General features: G+C 41.0%; 2 protein-coding genes across 12 annotated transcripts in view; one reads left to right on the top strand and one right to left on the bottom strand.

The window, feature by feature from the left end:
* Window positions 1-20,868, top strand: part of WDFY4 (WDFY family member 4) — a 276,628-nt gene that overhangs the window by 199,408 nt on the left and 56,352 nt on the right. The window lies entirely within an intron of this gene.
* The window catches only part of LRRC18 (leucine rich repeat containing 18), a 31,336-nt gene continuing 12,140 nt past the window's right edge, over window positions 1,673-20,868 (bottom strand). For 2 of the 5 annotated variants that reach the window (XM_059169648.1, XM_059169649.1), the window contains exons 2-3: window positions 8,178-9,033; window positions 1,673-4,922 (exon numbers count right to left, since the gene is read on the bottom strand). In XM_059169648.1, coding sequence (XP_059025631.1) covers window positions 4,901-4,922; window positions 8,178-8,941 — 786 coding nt within the window. In that variant the 5' untranslated portion in view covers window positions 8,942-9,033 and the 3' untranslated portion in view covers window positions 1,673-4,900. The remainder of the gene's footprint in view (window positions 4,923-8,177; window positions 9,034-20,868) is intronic. The other 3 variants (XR_009352551.1, XR_009352552.1, XM_059169647.1) reach the window with 3 other exon arrangements.

Below are 20,868 nucleotides of genomic sequence, written 5' to 3'. Positions count from 1 at the left end.
ACCAATTGATTAAAAACAGGTGGCCTTCTGTGCTCTCGGACCTCGTACATCCTTCCTCTCCAGCTCTTCTCCCACCAGCCACACTGGACCTTCAGGAGTTTCAGAGAGGGAAGGCAACAGTGGCCCCCAGCCTTCAGGGGGCTTGGCTGGCCATTATCCCATGCGTAGAGCAAACTTGATTATTTTCCATTTGTATTACTAAGGGCAAGGCCCAATCCACACGGTGGGTCTTGAAAAATACCCACCTTCTTTTAGGACATTCTAGGAAACAGGAGTTTCTCTTCTTTGATAGAAGTATGCAGTTTCATTCTGAGAGCTTTCAACTGGCCCAAAAGTCTTGGCCTGTGCTATAGGTTTTTATATCTTCAACTTCCAGCTTTTGAGAACCGATTTGGTCCCTCTGCAGATGATCCCCTCCTATAAGGGGGTACCAGAGTTTTGCCTAGAATTCCCGTGGAGACAATGGCTGTCTCCATAACTGAATTCCAGGAAAGGCCAGTGGGTTCATCCTGGATGAACCTGGGTTCTGTAATCCATCCATGTCTTCCCATAGAACAAGACTACAAGACTAGAACATTCTGATGAAAGCATGGTAGCTTGATCAGATATTCATAGGAGGCAAGATTCTGCAAGTCTCCAGGGGTTTCTCATAGAAAGCCAGCTAGATACTTCACTAGCTAAGTGTCTGGCAGCCAGAAAGCCCCACAGACAGGGCCTGAGATCTGAGGAGGACTAGCTGGAGGAATAGAAAGTACAGTTGAAGTGACGGGGAAGGTCAGCTGGTTGAGAATGTATCCGTATACTCACAGTCTTCTGCATCCTCCACAGAGGGTGGCAAACAGCTGTGAACTTAAATGCAGGGTACAACGATCATTTTAAAATGACCCCCAAATTCTTTTTTTTTAAAAGGTTTTATTTATTTGACAGACAAAGATCACAAGTAGGCAGAGAGGCAGGCGGTGGGGGCGGGGGGGGGGCTCCATCCCAGGACCCTGAGATCATGACCTGAGCCAAAGGCAGAGGCTTTAACCACTGAGCCACCCAGGTGCCCCCCAAAATTCCTTTAAAGGAGAAGAAAATAGATCTGATCAGGTACCTGAGTGATCTAGTTACCTAACTGTCCTGAAACTAAGTAAAAAAGATAAAATTGTTCTGGGTCATATCATTTTCCAGTGACAGAAAACAGGAAATAGGGGGTTTTGTGAACTTTTCTTTTTCCTGGAAAATACTTTTTCTTGGCACTGAATATCAAATTTGTCCTTGTCTAAAGGGTAGTGGGTACCAAAGAAGGCAGTTCCCTTTTTACAAGATGAGAAAAAAGAGCGTTGCCGAATATAATCTATATTGATGTTCTGAAAAAGTAGGGCCCTACCATTTGGACTGACTTCTGTGCAGACGTTTCTTTGGGATGCCAGCAGTTTATACTGGCTGGCCGGTGGTCTCAGTTGGTACTGAACCCAGAGTTTAGAAAACTCAGAGAAACACAAAGCTGGGATGCCTATCTTGTTCTTCTTGACATCTCTGTTATACACAGCCCACAATTTTGTTTTTAAATTTTTTATTTAAATCCAATTTAGTTAACATTTAGTGTATTATTAAATTTCAGTTTAGTTATTCATCAGTTGCATATAACACCCAGGGCTCATTATATCGTGTGCCCTCCTTAATGTCCATCACCTAGTTACCACATTCCCCCGCCACCTCCCCTCCAGCTACCCTCAGTTTGTTTCCGAGTGTTGATTCTCTTCCAGTTTGTCTCCCTCTCAATTTTCATCTTACTTTATTTTTCCTTCCCTTCCCTATGTTTGTCTGTTTTATTTCTTAAATTCCACATATGAGTATAATCATACGGTATTTGTCTTCCTCTGACTGACTTACTTCACTTAGCATAATATGCTCTGGTCCCATCCACATCATTGCAAAGGGCAAGATTTCATTCTCTGCTATGGCTGAGTAATAGTCATATATATATATTATATAAAATATCTTTTTTATCCATTCATCTGTTGGCGGACATCTGGACTCTCTCCATATTTTGGCTATTGTGGACCTTGATGCTATAAACATTGAGGAGCATGTGCCTCTTTGAATCACTATGTTTGTATCCTTTGGATAAATACCTGGTAACACACACACACACACACACACACACACACACACACCCCTTCAAAGGGGCCAGAGGCATCCTTCCATCCTTCCCTAGCCCTGGTCTCTGAAATGCTCCCTGTATCATCAAAGCTAAGTGGCCCTGGGCTAGAATAGAGTAGACTGTTAGGTGTGAAGCAGAGCTTATATGTGGGACCTGATTGTATCTGGGTATTTGTAGTTTCTGAAATGTTCTCTCAATTGTATAGCTTACTTAAATGTAACATTTAAAAGGAAATGCATTTTCTTTTTTGGCACAAAGTTCTACAGTTGAGTGTTGTCAGAGTTTTCTTTATAGATCTTCATTGAAAAATAATGAAAGACAAAGAGCTTAGAAAACCAACCATAAGAAGCTATAAATTCCCATTAGATGATGATCTTGCAGGACGATGAGTCACACCCTCAGAAGCACCCACAGTGTGGAGGCTGAAATTGAAGTGTCTCTCCTCCTCATGACTGCTCCTTCAGTCCTGCTCTTCAGAGATCATTGCTGTTGACCAGCTGAGAAGCTAGGAATCTGTCATGTACATGATCACTCTGATAATGATAGCTTCAGCCTCATCACTGAGTGCAGAAACATGCTTCTTGTGCTTCTTGGGAAAGCAGGGGCTTGGGGAGGAGTAACTGTAGACACAACAGAGCTCAGACCCCAGTGTCTAGAGCTAAGTTGCTGAAACCTGGGGTGAACTAAACAACTGGTGGTATAACCATTGCCCCAGCATTTAGGAACTATCCTTGTAAAAATTATTTTATTTATTTATTTGACAGAGACACAGAGAGAGAGGGAAGACAAGCAGAAGGAGTGAGAGAGGGAGAAGCAGGCTTCCAACCCAGCAGGGAACCTGATGCAGGGCTCGATCTCAGGACCCTGGCCTTATGACCTGAGCAGAAGGCAGATGCTTAACGACTGAGCCACTCAGGTGTCCCTAGGAATTGTTCACATCGTTGGCTCAGCAGGCCATGAGCAGCTGAGTCCAGTGACCTGCAGTGAGCCCTATGTGGATCATGTGTAGACCTTGGTTTCAGTCCCTGTTCATGTGACTCTTATCTCTCTTGCTCACATCTCTTCTTTGCTATACCCTTAGCCAGGACCTCAGACCCACTTCTAGGTAACAGCTGAAATTAAGCCTCTCTATCTATACCAAGCCTGGCCCCTTTATCATTCCAGCTTAGTCACATTGTTTCCATGGGGCCAGGAGGGGTTGGGGTGAAAACCCAGAAAAATGAAGAGTAGCCCACTGGTTCAAGGTCCCCCACCCAACTTGCTCCTTGTGCCCACTCACCACCAGAAAACCTGAAACATGGATAGAGAAGCCATACATTTACTTTTTATTATTATAGCATCTTCCGTGACAAGATCAACAATGGATAATTTTAGATTAGTCTGGTAAACTGAGGTCAAGGTGCTCTTTCTCCTGAAATGCCTTAGCTCTTCGGGATGGTTGCAGCTTGTCATATTTACTCATAAATTAGTACTTGGCAGATGTACAAGGATCTGTTTATTGCTGCATCCAGGCTGCAAGATTGTTTAAAAAATTTTTTTATTTTAAAATAACTATAGATTCACTGTAAGTTGCAAAAATAATACATAGAGTCCCCACACAGCCTTCTCTTAATTTCCGTATATGGTTGTTACATCTTATGTTAACTCTGGTACAATTTAAAAACCAGGAAATTGACATTGGTATACTATGTATACATAGTTCTGTGTCATTTTCTCCTATGTGTAGAGTTTATAACCACCACCACCATAACAGGATGAGTTGTTTATAGCACCACAGAGAGAGATCTCTTGTGCTACTATTTTATGGTCCTGCCCACCTTCCACCACCTCTCAACTGTGCTAAAGCCTGGAAACCCCTAATCTGTTTTTCATCACAATCATTTTGTTCTTTAGAGAATGGTCTAAAAATGGAGTCATAGAGTGTGTGACCCATGGAGGTTGGCCTTTTTTACTGAGATTAATGCTACTGAAATCCATCCAAATGATTGCATGTATCCATAGTATGTCCCATTTTATTGCTGAATAGTATTCCACGATATGGATACACTAGAGTTTAACCATTTGCCCATTGAGAGAAACTTGACTGTTTTTAGTTTAGGGCCATTACAAATAAAGAAGACTGCTTACGTTTAATGTAATTATTGAAATGTTAGGATATAAGTTTGCCATTTTATTTTTTGTTTTCCTGTTTATGTTTTTTCCTGTTGTTCATTTCTGTTTTCTTTTCTTTTTCTTTTTTTTCCTACCCATGTATTACTGAAAAATTTGTTAAAATTCTACTTTGATTTATCTACAATACTTTTGAGTATATATCTTTGTGTAAATATTTTGTATAAATTTTAGTTGCTTGATGGATTGCTTTATACATACATAACTTACCATAGGCGACTGGCGTAGAGACTTTACCAGTTTGAGTATAAAGACCATAAGTCTTTTAAGTCTTAAAGTCTTCTTATAAAGCTTTAATTTTCTGTGACTTATGTCTATCATTTTCTTAAACATTTCCTCTATATATGTAAAAAAAATTCACCAAATATTTCCCAAAGTCATTTTGACACATAAATGGTCTAAAGCAAAGAGAGACAAAGTGAATTTAAGAAGCAAGTCAGTATCTTGGCCAGCACCACAAGGCCTAGCTTCCAGAATGTTCCCCTTACCACTCTCTTTCTTCTCCTAACCGAGGGCTTTTCTTCTTCAGAGTCGTTTATCCTTGTTGGCTGATTAGTCTTCAAGTTTTTGCCATAAACTACTCTAGGGAGATGTTGAACGGATCCTGGGGATGGAGACACAAGAGACTGAGGTGATTTTACTCCAGGTCATGGAGGCAAAACACAGCAAGATGTCACACAGGGGTCATTCATGCCTGGCTTTCAGAGTGGGCAGGGACTAGGTTAGCCTAAACGGGGTTTTTGTTCTGTTTGAGGAAAGCAAAACCTCATGGTTTTCCTAGCAAGTGTTTTAGGCTTAATGCAATATTAAGGAAAGAAAAATGACTGAATAAAGAAAATGTGCAAGATGACTCCTGTTTTATCTCCAAACTCTGCTTCATTCTGCTGCCAGGGTTTCCTGGCTAACAAGGTATCTACCATGAACATCTCTTGTGGCAAATCAAAACCTGCCCATTTATTTATCAGTCCTGGTGAAGGTAAACACATTTATAATGCTTTCCTAAGACATGGCTGTGAGAATGAAAGCATTATCAAGCACCAATGATGGCAAATAAATGTCATCTTGCACACCAACCATTCAGCTGGCAGTGAATCCAGGACCAGTGCTTGAGAGTTGTTGAGGACCAAGGGCCATGGAAGAAGTATGGTGTTGGGGAGCAGGCGAGAGAGTAAGGGGCAAATGCGTGGTCCAGAACAAGATCTGCCTAGGGGCACAGGGAGACTTTTTTGCTTCCTTCCTGTTCTCTTCCAGTTCCTTTGAGTGACTAAGAGGGGAACATTAATGCTAAAGAAAAAAAATGTCTCCAGGGGTTAGGAATGGAAATGGGTAGGATCCAAATAACTGGGCACCGCTCTGTGTTTGGATCATGTGTCCTGCATGGATTCTGTACTTCTTGGTGAGAGATGAGGTTGCTAAAACAGAATGGCTACCTCAAGGACATGCTCAAGGCCCCACATGCTAGGGGTGCCTCCTGAGCCCAAGGCAGGACATCTCATCATGTACTTCACAGATGAGGCTGCTCTGTTCGTCTTGGGAAGGGCTTCTGGGAAATCACTTCTGGGGGAAATGTAAAGGAGGGTACATACTCTAAGAGCTGACCACGAGGCAGCGAGACAGATTCTCTAATATTCTACTGCTAGATACATAAATGTATAATCCTATTATAACTATTTGATAGCAGGTATCAAAAATTATTTTAAAAAACATGCTTCTTATTAACATTTGCAATAATAAAGCTACAGCAAGAAAACAATGCAGAATAATTTATAAAGTCTTCATGGTAGAGACTTGCCTCACAAAATTATTTCTAGGAGTGAAATTCTGGAAACAACTTGAATACCCAAAAGTAACTTATGTGTGTTCAACAGGCTCACAGATGTTTTAAATTATGGTTATTAAGACCATGTACCAACATGGATTTCAAAGCAGGATGAAAATGAGATAAATGTTGTCATTTTAACTGCATATAAAAATATATACAGAACCATAACTAGTAAGGAAATCTGTCACTATGATCACTGGCTCACACTGTAGGGCTGTGGATAGTTTAAGATGTTATATTTAAAACTATGCTGGGGGGCGCCTGGGTGGCTCAGTGGGTTAAGCCACTGCCTTCGGCTCAGGTCATGATCTCAGGGTCCTGGGATCGAGTCCCACATCGGGCTCTCTGCTCAGCAGGGAGCCTGCTTCTCTCTCTCTCTCTGCCTGCCTCTCCATCTACTTGTGATTTCTCTCTGTCAAATAAATAAATAAAATCTTTAAAAAAAAAAAAAAAAACTATGCTGGGGTTTAGTTATTTTCATAATGGAAAACATTTAATAAAGGGAAAAGTTGAAAAGGGAATTTTGAGTCATATTTTCAGAGATTTTGGAGAAAGAGTTGCCACAGCTAAGCATTCCAAAGGAAAGTAAGCAGCGAGGAGTGAAGAAATGAAATATGCTGTCTGCTGTGCTTTATCATGTGAAAAAGAAACAAGCTAGTCCCACTGCATTAACAGACCCCCCCTGCTTTTCCATGGACCACAACAAAACTTGCCACCAACATAGGAAAGCCTTGATTCAGAAAAAAAAAAATGATTTCCTAAACATATTTTCCTTGATCCTCCCCTTATTTAGGCAGCGGGAAGGGATGAGTGGGTGTTAGTGACTCGTACAGAGAAGGTTCTCTCCACCATTGTCAATTCTACCCAAGACTAACTGTGACTAGGGACACCGTCCAAAGTAGTATTTCAGCTTTGAGATGCACCAAGCTTTAGTTCATGCAGAGAACTGACTTCTGCTGAGTACTTCCTCTGTGTGCTATTTGCTATAGGTGCGCAACAGCCCTTCCAGTTGGGGCTCATACTATTCCCACTTTACAGATGAGCAAACCGATGCTAAGTAAGGTGTCCAGGGAAATGAAAAAACCAGAGCTGTCCTGGACCTGGATCTGTCCAGCTCCAGAATCTTTGGCTTTTCTCTAGGCCAGGCCAGACCTGTGTACCACTTGGCTCTGATTGCCTTACTTTCTCGGACAATAATCTGGTCCTGTCTTCTTTCAACTGGTCTGCCCAGGACAAGGCAAGCTTTCTCGTGCTGACCCAGTCCCTGTATCTAGCACAGTGCCTGGTAAGGTATTTATTTATTGACTGCACTGACCCATACCTGCACCCATTCTTTCCTTACTCTCACAAGAGTCTGGAAAAGAACTGGATATGAGAAGATGGGAATGCAATCTCATTCATTCACAGCCAGTAAAGAGCTTGCAGATTCAGTCTAGAAAGCTCCTAGAACCAATTGTGCATATGCAGACAAGAGAAAAAAAGGTAAGACTGCCTTTAGTACAAGACATTACCTATCAACACTTAATGATAATATCTGCCCATCTCTGTGGCTCAGTTTGGTCACCTTCCCAAAACTCAATGCCCATCTGCCTTCCTACCAATCCATGCTCTGAGATTCCTGGTCTCTGAAGCCCTGAGCCAAAGCATGCCCACAGAATGAACTCCACATCTGGGAGCTGGCAGTCGGTCCTAAATTGCACTGTGACTAAGAGTGTGCTGGCCGTAATGGCTATCCTGGTCATGGGCTATAGGCAGGAGAATTCTGGGAAGAAGCGGGGATGGATGGACCTTTTCTGATTCATTGTGCCTATACCTGTGGGTGTGTGCATGCAGAGAGGATAGAAGAGACACAGAATTAAAAGCCCTTCATTCAACAAAATTACAAGCCAAGGAGGAAGGGAAAGGTATTTTATGGGCTTGGCTAGAGGAGCTGTTGCAAGAATAGAGGGCTCCCACAGTTCCCTGTAGATGCCACCCCCTACCTTCTTTCCTCCCTCCCTTTTCCCTTCCTGCTTCAGGGTTAGGGTCCCTGGTCACCTCCAGTCTTCCTGGGAATCCTTGGCCATGGAGTTGGGTGAGACCAAATTGGAAAAGATGGCCTTTTTCGGTGCTCCCGTGGCAATATTCTTGATTTTGTTCAGCTTGTCCCGGGCCTGTTGGCATTTTCTCAGGCAATTTGAACAAAGATCTTTGTCTTCCACCAGATATAAGTTGTCCAGCCTCTTGATGGTATCTAGGAATGTGTCTGACTCCTCCGACTTGGGAAAGGGATTTCGCTTTATGTTGAGCTTTTTGAGCTTGGGGAGCTTGGAGATGCTGTTGGGGATGCTGGTCAGCAGGTTGTCATAGAGCCCCACCTCATGGAGCTCCTTCAGAGCACCCAGGGTGGTGGGCACACTGTCCAGGTGGTTTAGGCCTAGGTTCAAGGTGCGGATATTCTTGAGCTGATTGAGCTCCGCAGGCAGCCCATTGGTGATGAGCCTGTTGTTGCTGACATTGAGGTAGAGCAGAGTCGTCATCTGGCCGAGGGACTCAGGAAGCTTGTCAATATAGTTGCTGTGCAGGTCCAGCCACCGCAGGTTCTGGAACTTGGAGATTGATTCAGGGATTTTTCTGATCATATTCCGGCTAAGGTCGAGCTCATCCACATCATTTAGTCTCAGGATACACTTGGGGAAATTGGTAATTCCCATCTTGCTCAAGTCAAGGCGTTTTCTCCCATCAAATGTGATTTTGATACAATTCTTGGCCACTTTGAGGGTGATCTTCTTGCCCTTAGGGCCTTTCCCGCCCTTGGCCATGTTCTTTTAGTAAGGGCGTAGGTTTGAAGTGTGCTGTTCTGATAGGTGGGTGGTCGGCTTGAGGGAAAAGTCACAAGAAACTGCTATATATACTGTGACAAGAAGAGAAAAGAAGTCTAGTTAGGAGCTGACATGAGGGCACCAGACTCCCCTTGAATTGTAATGCTTCACTCGCTAGTGGTTAAAGGAGAGAATGAGGAGGGTGGACAGAAATTAGGGCATCAGCAGAAGTCACCTAGCCAGAGATCTTCAGCAAATTCAGTGTCCTCTTCGGGGGTGCAGGGTCGGCCAAAAGGATGCTCAATGTTCCTCTGGCTGTGCCATTCCCTGACATACGAATCTCTCCACTGTCCTGGGCTCAGGCATACCCCACCCCCACACACCACCACCAAGGGCTACGTTTGTGTGTGTGTGTGTGTGTGTGTGTGTGTTTTCTTGACTATCTGCTACTTCCCAGACCCTCACATAAATCTAGTGTTCCCTTACAGTTATCCCATGAGTCCCTAGGGTGGGGACTGCTGAGTTCTCAGAAGCAGCACAACCTGGGTATGAGGGAATAGGTGGGAGTGAATGGACTCACATCTTACATCTCTCCTCACCTTCTTCCCGGACCCAGAGGCAACAGTTGGGCATGAGCTACTGTCACTGCAGTGTGTCAGGAACAGCAAGAGAGCATCTTTCACTCGGCCCGCAAGTGCATGTGGGTGCCCACACCTCTGTGAGGAGGCTGGAGGAGCCAGGGTTGAGCTTGGCAGCAAGAGAATGCTGTCTTTTTCTACTTCCTACCCCCATGCTTCCTCCCTCACTTCCTTCACGCTGCGGCCCCAGGGCAGACACCTCTGCACTGACAGGTCTGATGTTAGCTATGACTGCTGCCCTATGGAGAAGTAGAATGGACAGAGGCATGGGTAGATTCTGGCCTCAAAATGCTTGGCTTAGAAGTCTAGCTCTGCATTAAAGAATTTTCTTAAAGTTTCAGTGCCACAGTTATCTCATTTATGAAAACAGCCCTCTGATAGGGCTCTTGGGGAGTGTAAATTATCTAAGCCATAAAGTGCTTACAACAGTGCTTGGCACATAGTAAAACCTTGATTAATGTTAACCGTTAAATATCATTATCAGAAACTTTGCACATATTCCTTTTAATCTCCAACTGTCCAATAAGATCCATAGGATTATCTCCATTGTAAAGAAAAGAAGACTGAGGCTTGGGAGTAAAGAAGATCTTTAGCTAAGAACTATCCTGTCCTATTCTAGGGGCTGTTTTCTAAAACCTGGTGCCCTTTGCTTACTGATTTTCTATCTTGGACCAAGCTCCCACCCTGGACAAAAGCATACTGTCAGGAGACACATCATTACATTAGCTCCATTTTCCTACAGGCATGAGTGGGAGAGATGTCCTATGATTTCTGTAGTTCGTTATTCAGGCCCTCTATCAGGAACCAAGTTTGCAAAACACATGAGGCACCAGCAATTGGGCTATGTGAGTCTATCATCACACATTTTCCTCATTCAGTAATCCTCAGTGTCAAAAGGAAGTGGGTAAAAATTACCCTCCAGGGGCTTACTATCAATCATGCTATTGCCATTCCTAGCTAAGGTCAGAGGGTCCAGCCCTACACAAGTCATCCTGGATCAGAGCCTCCTGGGATGGAGATCTTCAGAGTAAACCAACGGAAGCATTCTTAGCTCTCAGCAGCACTGGTGTTCTTTCAAGCAGGCCTTGCAGGCTGAACCCAGTCTTTAGAAACAAGGAACTAAGCACATTCAGGCATAGCTGGCTGGTTACCAAAGACAGTACCGTGTTTACCACTGTTGCAGTTTTTACATCATGCAGAATTGAGGAACCAGAAAGGATAAAGCAGGCTAAAACTGATGGCTGGGATTCTAGCTGCAGTTAGGATGGAACAAGGGCCCTCTTCCCTGTCTCACCGGTTGAATGCGGCTAAAGGCCCCAGACAGAACTCCTGGAGCAGCTCTTGGAGGATAAGATGAAGGCTAAGGTTAAAAGATATCTGATCATATGGTGATAAAGAGTATCAGACAGATTGGAAAAGTAACTCAAAATAAGACCAACTTTGCAGCAATGGTGATGGGAAGATTTACAAGAAAAGCCCCCTTCTGTGCTCAAAACCAAGAAAGGGGGACTCTTGGGGTTGTGGAGAATGAGGGAGATGTCCTGTTTTTTTTCCCATTTGTTTTTTCCATCCTCTGCTGGCTCAGCTCCAGGCAATCCCGTATCACTAGAGTCAGCCAGGCAGGCAGCTAAAACTCTGAGGGAGGAGAACAATTGTCTCTGACCAAACTTCTGTCCCAAGGAAATGGATGTTGCTTTTTTCTCTTTACCCTACTGCCACTTGGCCCCAGAGGCAGAAATAGTGGCAGGGAAGTACACAGCTGATTTAGAAAATAAAAATCCCAAGATTCTATCCAGAAGACCAAGGAGGGAAGCCACTCTTAGAGCCCCAATGGGTGACTGTAAAGAGGAGGGGGTTTAATTAGCTTGTATATGAACTCCTGAACACACCCTGAGATGTCTATGCATGGAGAAAACCATGAACAAGATCTTTAGTACCCAATCCCAAACTGTGAACCCAAAAGCTTTGAATGTTGAGCTGAGAGGTAGATCACCGCACAGATCATTTCAACTGATGCTGAAAAAAATGTATGACAAAAGTTAACATCCACTTATGATGGCATACCAGTAATAGAAAGGCTCTTAACCCAATAAAAGACGCGTGCATGCACACACACACACACACACACACACACACACACACCCTATATTTCACATCATACCTGGTGACTGAATAAATGCTTTCCCCCTAAGTTTAGCAACAAAGCAAGAAGGTAAACCCTCAATGTGCCTATTCAACATCATATTGGAAATTCTAGCCAGTGCAATAATGCAAGAGGAATAAAAGGCATACAGATAGGAAAGAATGAAATAAAACTTTTTTACTCACAGATAATCTGCTTATCCACCTAGAAAGTTCCACCAAATTTAAAAAACACTCTTGGAAGTAATTATTGAGTTTAGCAAGGTTACAGGATATAAATTAACACCTTGGTTAACACACACAAAAAAAGTATGTATTCCAACAAGAAACAATTGGAATTTGAAATTTGAAAAATAATAATACACAAATAAAATTTGTGTATTTCACATAAGTAATAAAATTTGTGTATTTCACGTAAGTAATAAAAATGTACAGCATTTCTGTGATGAAAATTATGAAACACTGATGAAATAAAGCAAATAATATCTAAATAAATGGAGAAACATAGCATAAGTTGAAAGACTCAATATCATGAAGAATCAATTCTATCCAAATTGGTCTAAAGATCAATTAAAATTCCAGCAGGATTATTTGAATGAAAAGATTTTAAAATTTATATTGAGGGGTGCCTGGGTGGCTCAGTGGGTTAAAGCCTCTGCCTTCGGCTCAGGTCATGATCCCAGGGTCCTGGGATCGAGCCCTGCATTAGGCTCTCTGCTCTCAGCAGGGAGCCTGCTTCCCCCACCCTGGCCCACCACCTGCCTGCCTCTCTGCCTACTTGTGATCTCTGTCTGTCAAATAAATAAATAAAATCTTTTTAAAAAATTTATATTGAAAGGATAAAGAAACTAGAAATCCAAAAATTCTAAAAAAGAAAACATCAAGTTAAGGGAATCATGCTTTCAGTTTTAAAATTTATCATGTAATTACAACATGTGGTGTTGGTGAAGGGACACATACATAGATCAGTGGAATAGAAAACAGATCCCAGAAATTAGAGCCACACAAAAACAGCCAAATGGTCAAATTATTTTTGACAAAAGTTCAAAGGAAAGTCAATGGAGAAACAGTGAACTTTCCAACAAATAGTGCTAGAACAATTGGTTACCCACAAACAAACAAACAAAAATAGTCATCTCAAACTATTGAAATGAACTCAGATTAACTCAAAACGAACCACAGATATAAATGTAAAGTGTAAAACCAGGAAACATCTAAAAGAAAACATACAAGAAAATCTTCATAAGCTTGAGTTGGGCAAAAGTACAATCCATAAAAGAAAATATTGACAAATTGGACTTCCACAATATTTACAGTTTCTGCTCTGTAAAAAAAAATCAAGAAAAAGACAAGCTATAGAATGGAAGAAAATATCTGTAGATCCCAGGTCCAACAAATAACTAGTATCTAGAATCTACAAAGAACTCAAGGTCAACAATAAGAAGACAATATAATAAAAATAGAATGCCCAAGAGATTTTTTTTTTTAAGATTTTATTTATTTATTTAACAGACAGAGATCACAAGTAGAGAGAGAGGGAAGCAGGCTCCCTGCTGAGTAGAGAGCCCGATACGGGACTCGATCCCAGGACCCTGAGATCATGACCTGAGCTGAAGGCAGTGGCTTAACCCGCTGAGCCACCCAGGCGCCCTATGGACCAGAGTATTAATGAAATATTATAGGAAAGATTTTGAGAAAATTAGTATATCATGCAAATGTTTCACAAAATTTTCTTTCTTGTAACATAAAAATAAACAGTTTTATTGCTTGTGCCTCAACTGTTTAAATATTAAAGGACTTGGAGAAAATTTTTGTTAAGTCTATATTTACAAAAGTGAATTCTCAATTTGATTCCTGGCGGTGGCACCTGTTTTTCGGTTCATATCCCTCGGAGAATGTTGGCATTTGTGCAGCTTCTCCCAGGACAGCGCACATGTGCTCTTGACATGGGATTGACAGATCACAGGTGAAGAGCCCGTGCTTTCCTGTCAGTAGGTGAGGACTCTTCATAGTAGTGGGTTCCCAACCTAAGCAGGTTCCCTGGCAACCACCATTCTCTTTCCATTGAGTTTGATTTGTTTAGATTCCATCTATAAGCGAGATAACAGTATCTGTCTTTTTATTTCTGGCTTTTTTGACTTAGCATAATGATATCCTCTAGGTCCATCGATGCCCGAAGTGGCAGAATTTCCTTTTTTAAGGCTGGATTTCCATTTTATCCATGGACAGACATTTAACTTCTCCTGTCTTGTGAACAATGTTGTCATGAACTGGAGAGTGCTCATTGAGATCCTGACTTCACTTCTGCCTGATACATACCCAGAAGTGGGATCGTTGGATCAGCTGGTAGTTCTTTTTTCAATTTTTGAGACCTTTCCATACTGTTTTCCAGAGTGGCTACACCACTTTACAGTGGGCTCCCTTTCTCCATGTCCTCTCCAGCACCTCCCTTTTGACTTTGGTCTGTTCGGTCAGGGTGAGGTGATACTGTTGTTTAGTGTATGTGCTGCCAAGGCAAGCGTGATCCACATTTCCTGGAGGATTAGTGATGTTGAGCGCTTGCTGGCCATTTGTATGTCCTCGGAAGAAAATGTCTATTTGGGTCCTTTGACCATTTTAAGATTAGATGATTATGATGATTTTTGCTATTGAGTTGTAGGCATTCCTCATATTTTTTTCATGTTACCCCTTATCAGATATTCTCAAGTATTTTCTTTCATTGTATTGGTTGTCTTTTCACTTTGTTGATGATTTCTTTTTAGTTCAATGTGGTCCCCTCTGTTTATGATTTCACTATAAACATGAAAATATTTAATACCTTGGCTTTCAGAATTCTGAATTTCACCTTCACAGTTTTCCATACAACATTCTGAAACCAGAATTCTTTTTCAAGTTTCAGTTTTGTAAATTTCTTTTTTGCTGTTTTCGTTTTTTAATGGAAGCATAATTGACATACAGCATTATTAGTTTCAGATATATAACATGATGATTCAGTAATTCTACACATTGTGCAATGCTCACCATTGCAAGTGTAGTTACCATACAACATTATTACAGTATTGCTTGTGTTCCCTCTGCTATACTTTTGATCCCCCTGACTTACTTTATAATTGGAAGTTTGTACCTCTTAATCCCCTTCCCCTGTTTCACCCATCCTGCCACCCGCCTCCCCTCTGGCCACCACCCGTTTGTTCTCTGTATTGATGAGTCCGTTTCTGTTTTTCATTTGTTCATTTGGTTTTTTAGATTCCATATAAAAGTGAAATCATCGTATTTGTCTTTCTCTGTACAACTTATTTCACGTAGCGTGATATCCTCTAGGTCCATCTCTGTGGTCACATATGGCAAGATCTCATTCGTTTTATGTCTAAGATTCTGTTGTGTGTATATACTACTTTTTTTTTTAATTTTTTTTATTTTTTTTAAATTTTTTATTTTTTATAAACATATATTTTTTATAAACATATATTTTTATCCCCAGGTCTGTGAATCACCAGGTTTACACACTTCACAGCACTCACCAAATCACATACCCTCCCCAATGTCCATAATCCCACCCCCTTCTCCCCAACCCCCTCCCCCCGGCAACCCTCAGTTTGTTTTGTGAGATTAAGAGTCACTTATGGTTTGTCTCCCTCCCAATCCCATCTTGTTTCATTTATTCTTCTACCCACTTAAGCCTCCATGTTACATCACCACTTCCTCATATCAGGGAGATCATATGATAGTTGTCTTTCTCTGCTTGACTTATTTCGCTAAGCATGATATGCTCTAGTTCCATCCACGTTGTTGCAAATGGCAAGATTTCATTTCTTTTGATGGCTGCATAGTATTCCATTGTGTATATATACCACATCTTCTTGATCCATTCATCTGTTGATGGATATCTAGGTTCTTTCCATAGTTTGGCTATTGTGGACATTGCTGCTATAAACATTCGGGTGCATGTGTCCCTTTGGATCACTACATTTGTATCTTTAGGGTAAATACCCAATAGTGCAATTGCTGGGTCATAGGGCAGTTCTATTTTCAACATTTTGAGGAACCTCCATGCTGTTTTCCAGAGTGGCTGCACCAGCTTGCATTCCCACCAACAGTGTAGGAGGGTTCCCCTTTCTCCGCATCCTCGCCAGCATCTGTCATTTCCTGACTTGTTGATTTTAGCCATTCTGACTGGTGTGAAGTGATATCTCATTGTGGTTTTGATTTGTATTTCCCTGATGCCGAGTGATATGGAGCACTTTTTCATGTGTCTGTTCGCCATCTGGATGTCTTCTTTGCAGAAATGTCTGTTCATGTCTTCTGCCCATTTCTTGATTGGATTATTTGTTCTTTGGGTGTTGAGTTTGCTAAGTTCTTTATAGATTCTGGACACTAGTCCTTTATCTGATATGTCGTTTGCAAATATCTTCTCCCATTCTGTCAGTTGTCTTTTGATTTTGTTAACTGTTTCCTTTGCTGTGCAAAAGCTTTTGATCTTGATGAAATCCCAGTAGTTCATTTTTTCCCTTGCTTCCCTTGCCTTTTGCGTTGTTCCTAGGAAGATGTTGCTGCGGCAGAGGTCGAAGAGGTTGCTGCCCGTGTTCTCCTCAAGGATTTTGATGGATTCCTTTCGTACATTGAGGTCCTTCATCCATTTTGAGTCTATTTTTGTGTGTGGTGTAAGGAAATGGTCCAATTTCATTTTTCTGCATGTGGCTGTCCAATTTTCCCAGCACCATTTATTGAAAAGGCTGTCTTTTTTCCATTGGACATTCTTTCCTGCTTTGTCGAAGATTAGTTGACCATAGAGTTGAGGGTCTATTTCTGGGCTCTCTATTCTGTTCCATTGATCTGTGTGTCTGTTTTTGTGCCAGTACCATGCTGTCTTGATGATGACAGCTTTGTAATAGAGCTTGAAGTCCGGAATTGTGATGCCACCAACGTTGGCTTTCTTTTTCAATATCCCTTTGGCTATTCGAGGTCTTTTCTGGTTCCATATAAATTTTAGAATTATTTGTTCCATTTCTTTGAAAAAGATGGATGGTACTTTGATAGGAATTGCATTAAATGTGTAGATTGCTTTAGGTAGCATAGACATTTTCACAATATTTATTCTTCCAATCCAGGAGCATGGAACATTTTTCCATTTCTTTGTGTCTTCCTCAATTTCTTTCATGAGTACTTTATAGTTTTCTGAGTATAGATTCTGTGTCTCTTTGGTTAGGTTTATTCCTAGGTATCTTATGGTTTTGGATGCAATTGTAAATGGGATTGACTCCTTAATATCTCTTTCTTCTGTCTTGCTGTTGGTGTAGAGAAATGCAACTGATTTCTGTGCATTGATTTTATATCCTGACACTTTACTGAATTCCTGTATAAGTTCTAGCAGTTTTGGAGTGGAGTCTTTTGGGTTTTCCACATATAGTATCATATCATCTGCGAAGAGTGATAATTTGACTTCTTCTTTGCCGATTTGGATGCCTTTAATTTCCTTTTGTTGTCTGATTGCTGAGGCTAGGACCTCTAGTACGATGTTGAATAGCAGTGGTGATAATGGACATCCCTGCCGTGTTCCTGACCTTAGCGGAAAAGCTTTCAGTTTTTCTCCATTGAGAATGATATTTGCGGTGGGTTTTTCATAGATGGCTTTGATGATATTGAGGTATGTGCCCTCTATCCCTACACTTTGAAGAGTTTTGATCAGGAAGGGATGTTGTACTTTGTCAAATGATTTTTCAGCATCTATTGAGAGTATCATATGGTTCTTGTTCTTACTTTTATTGATGTGTTGTATCACATTGACTGATTTGCGGATGTTGAACCAACCTTGCAGCCCTGGAATAAATCCCACTTGGTCGTGGTGAATAATCTTTTTAATGTACTGTTGAATCCTATTGGCTAGTATTTTGTTGAGTATTTTCGCATCTGTGTTCATCAAGGATATCGGTCTATAGCTCTCTTTTTTGGTGGGATCCTTGTCTGGTTTTGGGATCAAGGTGATGCTGGCCTCATAAAATGAGTTTGGAAGTTTTCCTTCCATTTCTATTTTTTGGAACAGTTTCAGGAGAATAGGAATTAGTTCTTCTTTAAATGTTTGGTAGAATTCCCCCGGGAAGCCGTCTGGCCCTGGGCTTTTGTTTGTTTGGAGATTTTTAATGACTGTTTCAATCTCCTTACTGGTTATGGGTCTGTTCAGGCTTTCTATTTCTTCCTGGTTCAGTTGTGGTAGTTTATATGTTTCTAGGAATGCATCCATTTCTTCCAGATTGTCAAATTTATTGCCGTAGAGTTGCTCATAGTATGTTCTTATAATAGTTTGTATTTCTTTGGTGTTAGTTGTGATCTCTCCTCTTTCATTCATGATTTTATTTATTTGGGTCCTTTCTCTTTTCTTTTTGATAAGTCGGGCCAGGGGTTTATCAATTTTATTAATTCTTTCAAAGAACCAGCTCCTAGTTTCGTTGATTTGTTCTATTGTTTTTTTGGTTTCTATTTCATTGATTTCTGCTCTGATCTTTATGATTTCTCTTCTCCTGCTGGGCTTAGGGTTTCTTTCTTGTTCTTTCTCCAGCTCCTTTAGGTGTAGGGTTAGGTTGTGTACCTGAGACCTTTCTTGTTTCTTGAGAAAGGCTTGTACCGCTATATATTTTCCTCTCAGGACTGCCTTTGTTGTGTCCCACAGATTTTGAACCGTTGTATTTTCATTATCATTTGTTTCCATGATTTTTTTCAATTCTTCTTTAATTTCCCGGTTGACCCATTCATTCTTTAGAAGGATACTGTTTAGTCTCCATGTATTTGGGTTCTTTCCAAACTTCCTTTTGTGGTTGAGTTCTAGCTTTAGAGCATTGTGGTCTGAAAATATGCAGGGAATGATCCCAATCTTTTGATACCGGTTGAGTCCTGATTTAGGACCGAGGATGTGATCTATTCTGGAGAATGTTCCATGTGCACTAGAGAAGAATGTGTATTCTGTTGCTTTGGGATGAAATATTCTGAATATATCTGTGATGTCCATCTGGTCCAGTGTGTCATTTAAGGCCTTTATTTCCTTGCTGATCTTTTGCTTGGATGACCTGTCCATTTCAGTGAGGGGAGTGTTAAAGTCCCCTACTATTATTGTATTATTGTTGATGTGTTTCTTTGATTTTGTTATTAATTGGTTTATATAGTTGGCTGCTCCCACATTGGGGGAATAGATATTTAAAATTGTTAAATCTTCTTGTTGGACAGACCCTTTGAGTATGATATAGTGTCCTTCCTCATCTCTTATTATAGTCTTTGGCTTAAAATCTAATTGATCTGATATAAGGATTGCCACTCCTGCTTTCTTCTGATGTCCATTAGCATGGTAAATTCTTTTCCACCCCCTCACTTTAAATCTGGAGGTGTCTTCGGGCTTAAAATGAGTTTCTTGGAGGCAACATATAGATGGGTTTTGTTTTTTTATCCATTCTGATACCCTGTGTCTTTTGACAGGGGCATTTAGCCCATTCACATTCAGGGTAACTATTGAGAGATATGAATTTAGTGCCATTGTATTGCCTGTAAGGTGACTGTTACTGTATATGGTCTCTGTTCCTTTCTGATCTACCACTTATAGGCTCTCTCTTTGCTTAGAGGACCCCTTTCAATATTTCCTGTAGAGCTGGTTTGGTATTTGCAAATTCTTTCAGTTGTTGTTTGTCCTGGAAGCTTTTAATCTCTCCTTCTATTTTCAATGATAGCCTAGCTGGATATAGTATTCTTGGCTGCATGTTTTTCTCGTTTAGTGCTCTGAAAATATCATGCCAGCTCTTTCTGGCCTGCCAGGTCTCTGTGGATAAGTCAGCTGCCAATCTAATATTTTTACCATTGTATGTTACAGACTTCTTTTCCCGGGCTGCTTTCAGGATTTTCTCTTTGTCATTGAGACTTGTAAATTTTACTATTAGGTGACGAGGTGTGGGCCTATTCTTATTGATTTTGAGGGGCGTTCTCTGAACCTCCTGAATTTTGATGCTCGTTCCCTTTGCCATATTGGGGAAATTCTCCCCAATAATTCTCTCCAGTATACCTTCTTCTCCCCTCTCACTTTCTTCTTCTTCTGGAATCCCAATTATTCTAATGTTGTTTCGTCTTATGGTGTCACTTATTTCTCGAATTCTCCCCTCGTGGTCCAGTAGCTGTTTGTCCCTCTTTTGATCAGCTTCTTTATTCTCTGTCATTTGGTCTTCTATATCACTAATTCTTTCTTCTGCCTCATTTATCCTAGCAGTGAGAGCCTCCATTTTTGATTGCACCTCATTAATAGCTTTTTTGATTTCAACTTGGTTAGATTTTAGTTCTTTTATTTCTCCAGAAAGGGCTTTTATATCTCTCGAGAGGGTTTCTCTAATATCTTCCATGCCTTTTTCGAGCCCGGCTAGAACCTTGAGAATTGTTATTCTGAACTCTAGATCTGACATATTACCGATGTCTGTATTGATTAGGTCCCTAGCCTTCGGTACTGCCTCTTGTTCTTTTTTTTGTGGTGAATTTTTACGTCTTGTCATTTTGTCCAGATAAGAGTAAATGAAGGGGCAAGTAAAATACTAAAAGGGTGGCAACAACCCCAGGAAAATATGCTTTAGCCAAATTAGAAGAGATCCAAAATCGTGAGTGGGGAGAAAGGGGATAAAAAGAGGTTCAAAAAGGAAGAAAGAAAAAAGAAAAAAAAAAAAAAGAAAAGAAAAGAATTTTTTTTAAAAAAGAAAACACCTAAGAAAAATGTAAAAAAATATATATATATATTAGATAAACTAGTAAAAAATCGTTAAAAAAGAAAAAGGTAACAGTTAAAAAAAAAAATTTTACCCGAAGGCGAGAAAAAAAAAAAATGAAAAAGAAAAAATTAAATTAACTGCAAGACTAAAAAAAATCACAGGAAAAAAGCCATGAGTTCCGTGCTTGGCTTTCTCCTCCTCTGGAATTCTGCTGCTCTCCTTGGTATTGAAACCTCACTCCTTGGTAGGTGAACTTGGTCTCGGCTGGATTTCTTGTTGATCTTCTGGGGGAGGGGCCTGTTGTAGTGATTCTCAAGTGTCTTTGCCCCAGGCGGAATTACACCGCCCTTACCCGGGGCCGGGGTGAGTAATCCGCTCGGGTTTGCTTTCAGGAGCTTTTGTTCCCTGAGCGCTTTCCGTA

The sequence above is a fragment of the Mustela lutreola genome, chromosome 4, assembly GCF_030435805.1.
Source record: "Mustela lutreola isolate mMusLut2 chromosome 4, mMusLut2.pri, whole genome shotgun sequence".
NCBI lineage: Eukaryota > Metazoa > Chordata > Mammalia > Carnivora > Mustelidae > Mustela > Mustela lutreola.
The sequence above is the reverse complement of the archived record's forward strand: the minus strand, read 5'-3'. Positions and strand labels throughout refer to the sequence as shown.